This window comes from Pseudophryne corroboree, chromosome 1 (assembly GCF_028390025.1).
Source record: "Pseudophryne corroboree isolate aPseCor3 chromosome 1, aPseCor3.hap2, whole genome shotgun sequence".
Lineage (NCBI taxonomy): Eukaryota > Metazoa > Chordata > Amphibia > Anura > Myobatrachidae > Pseudophryne > Pseudophryne corroboree.
The window spans coordinates 683,668,829-683,680,876 of NC_086444.1; the positions used below are offsets into that span (position 1 = coordinate 683,668,829).

At 46.7% G+C, this 12,048-nt stretch overlaps 1 protein-coding gene across 1 annotated transcript in view; it reads left to right on the forward strand.

The window, feature by feature from the left end:
* Positions 1-11,253, forward strand: part of LOC134934385 (solute carrier family 46 member 2-like) — a 71,404-nt gene extending 60,151 nt beyond the window's left edge. The window contains exon 4 of the mRNA XM_063929864.1: positions 10,649-11,253. Coding sequence (XP_063785934.1) covers positions 10,649-10,706 — 58 coding nt within the window. The 3' untranslated portion in view covers positions 10,707-11,253. The remainder of the gene's footprint in view (positions 1-10,648) is intronic.
* Positions 11,254-12,048: the final 795 nt, after the last annotated feature.

The window sequence follows — 12,048 nt, forward strand, 5'->3', positions numbered from 1 at the left end:
AAAACATGGGACGTGCTGGAATTTGCCCATATTTAATGCACACACAATATTGCTGGCGTTGTCCGATGCCACAAATCCACAGGAGAGTCCAATTGGGGTAAGCCATTCCGCGATGATCTTCCTCAGTTGCCGTAAGAGGTTTTCAGCTGTGTGCGTATTCTGGAAAGCGGTGATACAAAGCGTAGCCTGCCTAGGAAAGAGTTGGCGTTTGCGAGATGCTGCTACTGGTGCCGCCGCTGCTGTTCTTGCGGCGGGAGTCCATACATCTACCCAGTGGGCTGTCACAGTCATATAGTCCTGACCCTGCCCTGCTCCACTTGTCCACATGTCCGTGGTTAAGTGGACATTGGGTACAACTGCATTTTTTAGGACACTGGTGAGTCTTTTTCTGACGTCCGTGTACATTCTCGGTATCGCCTGCCTAGAGAAGTGGAACCTAGATGGTATTTGGTAACGGGGGCACACTGCCTCAATAAATTGTCTAGTTCCCTGTGAACTAACGGCGGATACCGGACGCACGTCTAACACCAACATAGTTGTCAAGGACTCAGTTATCCGCTTTGCAGTAGGATGACTGCTGTGATATTTCATCTTCCTCGCAAAGGACTGTTGAACAGTCAATTGCTTACTGGAAGTAGTACAAGTGGGCTTACGACTTCCCCTCTGGGATGACCATCGACTCCCAGCGGCAACAACAGCAGCGCCAGCAGCAGTAGGCGTTACACGCAAGGATGCATCGGAGGAATCCCAGGCAGGAAAGGACTCGTCAGACTTGCCAGTGACATGGCCTGCAGGACTATTGGCATTCCTGGGGAAGGAGGAAATTGACACTGAGGGAGTTGGTGGGGTGGTTTGCGTGAGCTTGGTTACAAGAGGAAGGGATTTACTGGTCAGTGGACTGCTTCCGCTGTCACCCAAAGTTTTTGAACTTGTCACTGACTTATTATGAATGCGCTGCAGGTGACGTATAAGGGAGGATGTTCCGAGGTGGTTAACGTCCTTACCCCTACTTATTACAGCTTGACAAAGGGAACACACGGCTTGACACCTGTTGTCCGCATTTCTGGTGAAATACCTCCACACCGAAGAGCTGATTTTTTTGGTATTTTCACCTGGCATGTCAACGGCCATATTCCTCCCACGGACAACAGGTGTCTCCCCGGGTGCCTGACTTAAACAAACCACCTCACCATCAGAATCCTCCTGGTCAATTTCCTCCCCAGCGCCAGCAACACCCATATCCTCCTCATCCTGGTGTACTTCAACACTGACATCTTCAATCTGACTATCAGGAACTGGACTGCGGGTGCTCCTTCCAGCACTTGCAGGGGGCATGCAAATAGTGGAAGGCGCATGCTCTTCACGTCCAGTGTTGGGAAGGTCAGGCATCGCAAACGACACAATTGGACTCTCCTTGTGGATTTGGGATTTCAAAGAACGCACAGTTCTTTGCGGTGCTTTTGCCAGCTTGAGTCTTTTCAGTTTTCTAGCGAGAGGCTGAGTGCTTCCATCCTCATGTGAAGCTGAACCACTAGCCATGAACATAGGCCAGGGCCTCAGCCGTTCCTTGCCACTCCGTGTGGTAAATGGCATATTGGCAAGTTTACGCTTCTCCTCCGACAATTTTATTTTAGGTTTTGGAGTCCTTTTTTTTCTGATATTTGGTGTTTTGGATTTGACATGCTCTGTACTATGACATTGGGCATCGGCCTTGGCAGACGACGTTGCTGGCATTTCATCGTCTCGGCCATGACTAGTGGCAGCAGCTTCAGCACGAGGTGGAAGTGGATCTTGATCTTTCCCTAATTTTGGAACCTCAACTTTTTTGTTCTCCATATTTTATAGGCAGAACTAAAAGGCACCTCAGGTAAACAATGGAGATGGATGGATTGGATACTAGTATACAATTATGGACGGACTGCCACGGTTAGGTGGTATAAAAAAACCACGGTTAGGTGGTATATATTATAATAATAATACAATTATGGATGGACGGACTGCCTGCCGACTGCCGACACAGAGGTAGCCACAGCCGTGAACTACCGCACTGTACACTGGTTGATAAAGAGATAGTAGTATACTCGTAACAATTAGGATGACACTATGACGGTATAAAGAATGAAAAAAAAACCACGGTTAGGTGGTAGGTATATAATAATAAATAATACAATTCTGGTCGGACGGACTGCCTGCCGTGTGCCGACACAGAGGTAGCCACAGCCGTGAACTACCGCACTGTACACTGGTTGATAAAGAGATAGTAGTATACTCGTAACAATTAGGATGACACTATGACGGTATAAAGAATGAAAAAAAAAACCACGGTTAGGTGGTAGGTATATAATAATAAATAATACAATTCTGGTCGGACGGACTGCCTGCCGTGTGCCGACACAGAGGTAGCCACAGCCGTGAACTACCGCACTGTACACTGGTTGATAAAGAGATAGTAGTATACTCGTAACAATTAGGATGACACTATGACGGTATAAAGAATGAAAAAAAAACCACGGTTAGGTGGTAGGTATATAATAATAAATAATACAATTCTGGTCGGACGGACTGCCTGCCGTGTGCCGACACAGAGGTAGCCACAGCCGTGAACTACCGCACTGTACACTGGTTGATAAAGAGATAGTAGTATACTCGTAACAATTAGGATGACACTATGACGGTATAAAGAATGAAAAAAAAAACCACGGTTAGGTGGTAGGTATATAATAATAAATAATACAATTCTGGTCGGACGGACTGCCTGCCGTGTGCCGACACAGAGGTAGCCACAGCCGTGAACTACCGCACTGTACACTGGTTGATAAAGAGATAGTAGTATACTCGTAACAATTAGGATGACACTATGACGGTATAAAGAATGAAAAAAAAACCACGGTTAGGTGGTAGGTATATAATAATAAATAATACAATTCTGGTCGGACGGACTGCCTGCCGTGTGCCGACACAGAGGTAGCCACAGCCGTGAACTACCGCACTGTACACTGGTTGATAAAGAGATAGTAGTATACTCGTAACAATTAGGATGACACTATGACGGTATAAAGAATGAAAAAAAAACCACGGTTAGGTGGTAGGTATATAATAATAAATAATACAATTCTGGTCGGACGGACTGCCTGCCGTGTGCCGACACAGAGGTAGCCACAGCCGTGAACTACCGCACTGTACACTGGTTGATAAAGAGATAGTAGTATACTCGTAACAATTAGGATGACACTATGACGGTATAAAGAATGAAAAAAAAAACACGGTTAGGTGGTAGGTATATAATAATAAATAATACAATTCTGGTCGGACGGACTGCCTGCCGTGTGCCGACACAGAGGTAGCCACAGCCGTGAACTACCGCACTGTACACTGGTTGATAAAGAGATAGTAGTATACTCGTAACAATTAGGATGACACTATGACGGTATAAAGAATGAAAAAAAAAACCACGGTTAGGTGGTAGGTATATAATAATAAATAATACAATTCTGGTCGGACGGACTGCCTGCCGTGTGCCGACACAGAGGTAGCCACAGCCGTGAACTACCGCACTGTACACTGGTTGATAAAGAGATAGTAGTATACTCGTAACAATTAGGATGACACTATGACGGTATAAAGAATGAAAAAAAAAACCACGGTTAGGTGGTAGGTATATAATAATAAATAATACAATTCTGGTCGGACGGACTGCCTGCCGTGTGCCGACACAGAGGTAGCCACAGCCGTGAACTACCGCACTGTACACTGGTTGATAAAGAGATAGTAGTATACTCGTAACAATTAGGATGACACTATGACGGTATAAAGAATGAAAAAAAAACCACGGTTAGGTGGTAGGTATATAATAATAAATAATACAATTCTGGTCGGACGGACTGCCTGCCGTGTGCCGACACAGAGGTAGCCACAGCCGTGAACTACCGCACTGTACACTGGTTGATAAAGAGATAGTAGTATACTCGTAACAATTAGGATGACACTATGACGGTATAAAGAATGAAAAAAAAACCACGGTTAGGTGGTAGGTATATAATAATAAATAATACAATTCTGGTCGGACGGACTGCCTGCCGTGTGCCGACACAGAGGTAGCCACAGCCGTGAACTACCGCACTGTACTGTGTCTGCTGCTAATATAGACTGGTTGATATTTAAAGAGATATTAGTAGTATACAACAATACTATACTGGTGGTCAGGCACTGGTCACCACTCCTGCAGCAAAAGTGTGCACTGTTAATTAATATAATTGTACTCCTGGCTCCTGCTAACAACCTGCAGTGCTCCCCAGTCTCCCCCACAATTAATTATAAGCTTTTAATTTATACATTGATGACTGTGCAGCACACTGGGCTGAGCTGAGTGCACACAGACTGAGTCACACTGTGTGACTGACTGTGCTGTGTATCGTTTTTTTTTTCAGGCAGAGAACGGATATAGCAGAGAGAAGTGAACGGATATATTATATTAAATAAAAGTTAACTAGCAACTGCACTGGTCACTGACTGTGGTAAACTAACTCTGTCTGCGACTCTGCACAATCTCTCTCTCTCTATCTAATCTATCTCTATTCTAATGGAGAGGACGCCAGACACGTCCTCTCCCTATCAATCTCAATGCACGAGTGAAAATGGCGGCGACGCGCGGCTCCTTATATAGAATCCGAGTCTCGCGATAGAATCCGAGCCTCGCGAGAATCCGACAGCGTCATGATGACGTTCGGGCGCGCTCGGGTTAACCGAGCAAGGCGGGAAGATCCGAGTCGCTCGGACCCGTGAAAAAAAACATGAAGTTCGGGCGGGTTCGGATTCCGAGGAACCGAACCCGCTCATCTCTAGTAGATACTGGATGTTTATCACAGGGTGTTTGTACCACACAACCCTGAATATATGCACTCTTTCTTAACTAACACTGTCCCTTGACAGGTAGAATACTTAAGTGTCCTGTAAAATGCACAGCGCTGGCGAGCAGGCGGCTTTACAGAGGAGGATTTGCCCCAGCAGTCCCAGGAACAGAGTAGCTGTGTTGTGATGGCAGCTGACAGGGAGTGAGGGAGAGATATACAGCTCCAGGGCGGGAACATTTACCCAAATGGTGCCCTGGGGCTGGGGGAGGGGCTACAGGTCAGGCCTTATTTCCCTGCTGGCTTCCCCACCGGGGCGAAACGGGATTTTCATAAGAGAAAACTCCCACCTGTCCCATTTCCCAGTGACTAGTGGAGCGGCTACCCTTTACAGTGTCCATGCCAGCGCGCGTGGCCCGCCTCCCACGGCTGCGCTGGATCGCGGTTAAAAGCGGGCCAAAGAGACCCCTTACCTCCCCTTGTACCTGTGGCCACGCGATCCCGGAGGTTAGCGGCGAGTGTGTGTGACTAACAGAAGGACACCGAAGCCTCCACTGTAGTTACACAGCAACCAGGGAGCGGGAGTATACAGCGCTGCTGGGGGAGTGATGGAGCTGCAGCAAAGGATGTCTTAGCTGACATACATAAAAGCTGCAGCCCTTGAAGTCTTCAATTTCTTCTGAAATAAGCTATAGTATGGGCTGCAATAGCAGCCCTTCTGTTGATTGCCTGTTTACTGCATGGCACCAACTTACAAACTGAGCTCCTGGGCACGGAGGTGGGGTTATAGAGGAGGCGGCTCTGTGCATCTTGGGAACAGTCAAAGCTTTGAGCCAGTTGGTGCCTCAGATCAAGATCCTACTCTACACCCCGTTGTTATTCCTTGTGGAACCCAGTCTACCCCGCAGCAGAAAGATACCTTTTCGACGGAAGAAACCTTTCCGTATGTGTGCGAAATCTCCTCTCTTCGAAAAACAAATCCCCCACGAGCTCTGTGTATTGACCCCTTATATATTTGTAAATGTTAATCATATGCCCTCTTAATCTAATTTTTTCCAATGTAAACCTGGCTTGCTAGACTAGGCATGTTTACATTGGAAAAAAGGAGATTAAGAGGTGACATGATTAACATTTACAAATATATAAGGGGTTAATATACAGAGCTAGCGGGGGAATTGTTTTTCGAAAAAGATCATCACAAAGAACACGTGGTCACCTGCTTTAGTTAGAGGAAAGGAGATTTCGCACACAGAGATGGAAAAGTTTCTTCATAGTAAGGATAATAAGTATTTGGAACTGCCTGCCTGAGTAGTAATGGCGGACTTTGTCATTACTTTTAAGAATGGGCTAGATAAATTCCTAATGGATAAGGATATACAGGCTTATGGTGGGTAAATCATGTACTATAGTAATATTTAAAAAAAACAAAGGAGTATTTAGTTTACGACTAAAAATTCACCACAATTAAAATTAGTCTTAAAAATATTACAGTGTAAGAGATCACTAACAGGTTGAACTCAATGGACAAAAGTCTTTTTTCAACTTCAGAAACTATGTTACTATGTAAGTGTGCCTCTGCCCCCATCCCACCCAGAGCCGGCCCTAACCAATATGATGCCCTAGGCAAGATTTTGGCTGATGCCCCCTAGCACCACTGCTGGTTCCGCCTCTGACCTTGCACCTCTTTTCCAGCACCATCACCCCTCACCCATAGCAGTCCTTATTTTGGTGTTTGTACCCCTATATTTTAAATAGGAGCAGTTCGCACATTTGGCGCTCAGCCCAAAAATGGGTGTGTTTTTGCTGGCAAGGGGCATGGCCACACAATAGTAACCCCAATTCCAATTATGCCACACAGTACTGCAACTTTATTCACATTTGATCATGCGATAGTGTCCATAATTCATATTACATCCCACAGTAGTATTACTTTACCTTATAAACGTTACTCCTCACAGTAGAACCCCTTATTCACATTATATCACACTGAATTGCTCCTTATTCACATTACACCACACCCTATTGCTCTTTATTCACATTAGACGACACAGTAGTGCCCTTTCTATACGAAACGCCACATAGTAGAGCACCTTATACACATAATGCCACAGAGTAATGCCCTTTACACATATGAGACAAATTATTAATGTCCTTAGAAACATAATGCACCTTACATATTATGACAGCCTTTATTAATGTCCTTTTACACATACTGTAATGTCCCTTACACATATGCAGCACATTATTAATGCCCTTATACCAGTGGTTCCCAAACTTTTTTAGTCCAAGGCACCCATTGGGTCTCCCTGACTTTTTCAAGGCACCCTTACGCCAAAATAATTACGATGTATAGTGATAAGTATCAATTTATTTTCCGTAGTGTACATGAATACTCCCCTATGGGGATCATTCCGAGTTGGTCGCTCGCTAGCAGTTTTTTGCTGCCGTGCAAACGCTAAGCCACCGCCCTATTGGAGTGTATATTAGCTTTGCAGAAGTGCGAACGCTTTCATCTCAGAACGGCTACAAAAATAATTTGTGCAGTTTTATAGCAGCTCAAAACCTACTCAGCGCTTGCGATCACTTCAGACCATTAAGTTTCCGGATTTGACGTCACAAACATGCCCTGCGTTCACCCAGCCACGCCTGCGTTTTCCCTGGCACGCCTGCGTATTTCCGAACACTCCCTGAAAACGGTCAGTTGCCACCCAGAAACGCCCACATCATGTCAATCACTCTGCGGCAGCCATTGCGACTGAAATGCATCGCTAGACCCTGTATGAAACTACATCGGTCGTTGTACTAGTACGTCGCGCGTGCGCATTGCGACGCATACGCAGAAGTGCCGTTTTTTTAGCCTCATCGCCGCGCAGTGAACACCTGCATCCATTAAAAAAATAAAACCCAGGCTTTGTATAAAATAACAGTTTTTTTTGCAGTCAAATAAATCAATCTAAAAAGGCTCCTGTGCATCCATGCACCAAGACCAGCCCCCCAGCTGCTTACCAGCTTGTCGTCATGTAAAGGGGCCCTACATACACACTTAAAGATTTTACTGAACGATATGAACGTTCTCGTTCATTAATGAATGAGAACTCGTTCATATCTTTCAGTGTGTAGGCACCACCGATGAACGATGTGCGGCCCGGCGCTTGTCCATCGTTGGTGCCGGCTCGTTCATACCTGCAGGCCAATATGGACAATCTTGTCAATATTAGCATGCAGGGCTATGGAGCCGGGTCACGGGGGGAGTGAAGAAACTTCACTCCCCCCATCACCTCCCCCTCCACCGCCGGGTCATTTGACGGCCATATCGGCCGTCAGGCAGCTCGGCGGAGGGTCGCCGAGTGTGTAGAGCCCTTAAGTCACTTACAGCAGGCACCCCCCTCCTATAGATTTCCCAAAGCAGCATTACTCACTTTTTCAGCCAGCTCCTTGGCCACTCCAGCGCACTCCTTCGCCACTCCAGCCTGCTTGCAGCCGCACTCTCCACTGATTATTACGCTCACAGGTTCCCCCTGCACACAAGCACATCCCGCATAACTACCCCTTACCTGCCAGGTGACTCCAGTCACTGGTTACCCCCCCTGTACCTGAGAGCACATCCCCCCCCCTGCACCTGAGAGCACAATATCCTCCCCCCTTCCCCTGCACCTGAGAGCACAACATCCTCCCCCCTTCCCCTGCACCTGAGAGCACAACATCCCCCCCTGCAGCCGATCAACTGGCTGACTTCAGCTGTACCTAGCCGTACCTAGTGCAGACATCCTGCACTCTCCCTCCCTCACCCCCCACGGCGCCAGCTGATTACACATTGCTTACTAGACGGGCGTTCCAGCCGCCCGCGCTCCCCCTTCCCCCGCTGATTACTTAATAGACGGCCGCTCCAGCCGCCCGTGCCCCGTCCTCACGCTGATTACTTACTTGTTGCTGCACTCCCTCCCTCCCTCCTCCCCTCCCTCCCCTCCCCCCCCCCCCGGCTAACTACATACTGGACAGCCGCCCGCACTCCCCCCCCGGCGGACTGCTCACTGCCCGCCCGCTGCTCCTGCAGCACACAGTCTCCCCTTCCATCCTCCCTGTCAACGGCTAACTTCAGGCTGCGGCGGCAGCACCCCTGTGACAGCGCTGCGGCACCCCAGGGAGCCGCGGCGCACAGTTTGGGAAACCATGCCTTATACACATAATAACACACATAGTGCCCCTACACATTTGCTGCATATTATTAGTGCCCCTATACACATAATGACACACATACAGTAGTACCCTGTTATACATATGCCACACATTATTAATGCCCTTATACACATAATGACACACATAGTGCCCCTTACACATATGTTGCACATTATTAATGCATTTTTACATGACACACATAATGCTCCTAACTCATATTCCGAACACTACTGCACAACCAACCATATGAAATGCTACACACAGAATATAGGCATGCCGCATATCATTTTAATCAGCAGAAGCTGCTGATGCCCCTAGGCATATCAAATGCCATAGGCAACTGCCTAGTTTGCCTATGCCTATGGCCGGCTCTGATCCCACCCCAAGTGTTCCTCTGCCTCTATCCCTCCATAAATGTGTCTCTGAACCCTTCACTCCCCAAGTAGGTCTCTGCCCCATCGCTCCCTAGTGTGTCTCTGCCTCTTTCCATACCCAAGTGTGGCTCTGCCCCTATCCCTCTCCACATTTACCTATACCCCATCCCTCCCCAAGTGCCTCTGCACTTATACCTCCCCAAGTGTCTCTGGCCCATCACTCCCCAAGTGTGTGTCTGCTCCATTCCTCCCCAAGTGTGCCTCTGCCCCTTTTCATCCCCAAGTGTGCCTCTGTCCCTATCCCCCAAGGTTGTCTCTTCCCCATCCCTACCCCAGTGTGCCTCTGCCCCTTGCCCTACCCCAATATGCCTCTGCTCCAATCACTTCCCAAATGTGCTTCTGCCCCATCCCTCCCCAAGTGTGCCTCTGGCCCTTTCCCTATCCAAGTGTGCCTCTGCCCCTATACCTCCCCAAGTGTGTCATTGCTCCTTTCCCTCCTCAAGTGTGCCTCTGTTCCTATCCCTCCCCAAGTGTGCCTCTGCCCCCAACCCTCCCCAAGTATGCCTCTGCCCCTATCCTTCCCCAAGTGTGCCCCTGCTGCCTTCACTCCCCAAGTGTGCCTCTGCCCCATCAGTCCCCAAGTGTGCCTCTATCCCTATCACTCCCCAAGTGTGCCTCTGCCCCATCATTCCCCAGGTGTGTCTCTGCCCCATCCCTTCCCAAGTGTGCCTCTGCCCCTATACCTCCCCAAGTGTGTCATTGCTCCTTTCCCTCCTCAAGTGTGCCTCTGTTCCTATCCCTCCCCAAGTGTGCCTCTGCCCCCAACCCTCCCCAAGTATGCCTCTGCCCCTATCCTTCCCCAAGTGTGCCCCTGCTGCCTTCACTCCCCAAGTGTGTCTCTGCCCCATCAGTCCCCAAGTGTGCCTCTATCCCTATCACTCCCCAAGTGTGCCTCTGCCCCATCATTCCCCAGGTGTGTCTCTGCCCCATCCCTTCCCAAGTGTGGCTCTGTCTACCTCCCCAAGTGTGTATCTGCCTCCCTCCCCAAGCAAATCATAAACATTTGTTATATTGTCAATGTCAAACCACTTTACAGCAATGCATTTGTATTATCCAATTGTATAACTATAACAGTTATGCCATGCAACTACTTTTATTATTTTTTAACAGTTAAAGTAAGTTCTTACAGTGATATTTGAAAATTCCAGCTACTGTAGACAAATAATGTATACTATTTTTATGTTTCCACAGTTTCATAGCCTGCAAGACAAACACAAGAAAAATATCACAGCAAGTTGTTCAGGAATAATAGACCAGAGTTTACAATGAAAGATACTTAGGGGTCTATGTACTAAGCCTTGGAGAGCGATAAAGTGGAGATAAAAAAAAAGTACCAACCAACCAGCTCCTGTAATTTTTCAAACACAGCCTATAATATGGCAGTTAGGAGCTGATTGGCTGGTACTTTATCTGTCTCAACTTTATCTCCATCCAAGGCTTATTACGTAAACCACTAAGATTCCAAATTACTTGTGAAGAACTTTTGTTGAAATGTGTACATGTAGCAAGAAAGCAGTATACTGTTATATTACCTCCTGTAGAACTAATGTGTCTATTATATTTTTATATGACTGTGAAAAAGAACCTAGAAAGCCTTCCAACCTTGCTTTTGGGTGCTAAATACTAATGGGTCCAATGGTTATCTTGACTAGTTTTCTGCGCCTAGGCACAACATGACTTATTAGCATAAACCCTTCATCTATTGTTCTCATCTGCAATACAATACAGTGCAGCAGGGGATTAAGTCAGATGTAACCAATTATAGGATCCTATCATTGCATATCCTGTTAATTTATAGGGGGAATAGGGTCTGAGGTGTTGGGAGGCTGCAGGGTTGAGATGTCAGTGTGCTGGCCCCCAAGATTTCTGTTACCGGCCCTTCTTAGTAATTTATTAAATATAATTTTAATGTAGTTATTAAGTATATAGTTAAATTAATTTTCACTATAGTTTTCATCCTTCTCTGGTTGGTAGGCCTTTCTTTAGATTTGAAATCATTAGCTGGAGACGCTCCTTGACCAAAGGTGCAATTTCTGACCTCCTTTGTCGAGGAGGCATCCCCTGCGCAAGATTCCCATGAAATAGCCTGGGAAGCTGATTTTGGAAGCACCTTGGATGATGAAGAATGGTCAGATATATGGGACAATGCCGCTTCTAGCTCTATATGAGTTAAAATTAAGAATGTATATAAATTATGGTACCAATCGTACTTTGTTCCCTCTTGATTGGAGACAATGATTCCAGACACTTCAGATAAATGTTGGAGGGATTGCTCTGATGTGGGTAATTTCATCCACATATGGTGGCCTTACCCGAAAGTAACAATCCTTTGGTGGGATGTTATAAATCTACTTTTGCATTTTAAAGCCCCTGTTCCCTATGATCCAAAGCACTTCCTCCTACCTCTAGGGCTCCCAGTGTTATTTAGAAACAAAAACAAATTAATGCGCCATATTATCTTGGCCACGACCTACCAAATTGCTGCTGAAATCGTCTACACCATCTGTCATTTCACAGATGACTGTACATGATTAGCATAATAAACAATTCATCCAAGTTGTTTGACAAAGACTGGAGTGCCTGGTTGGCCT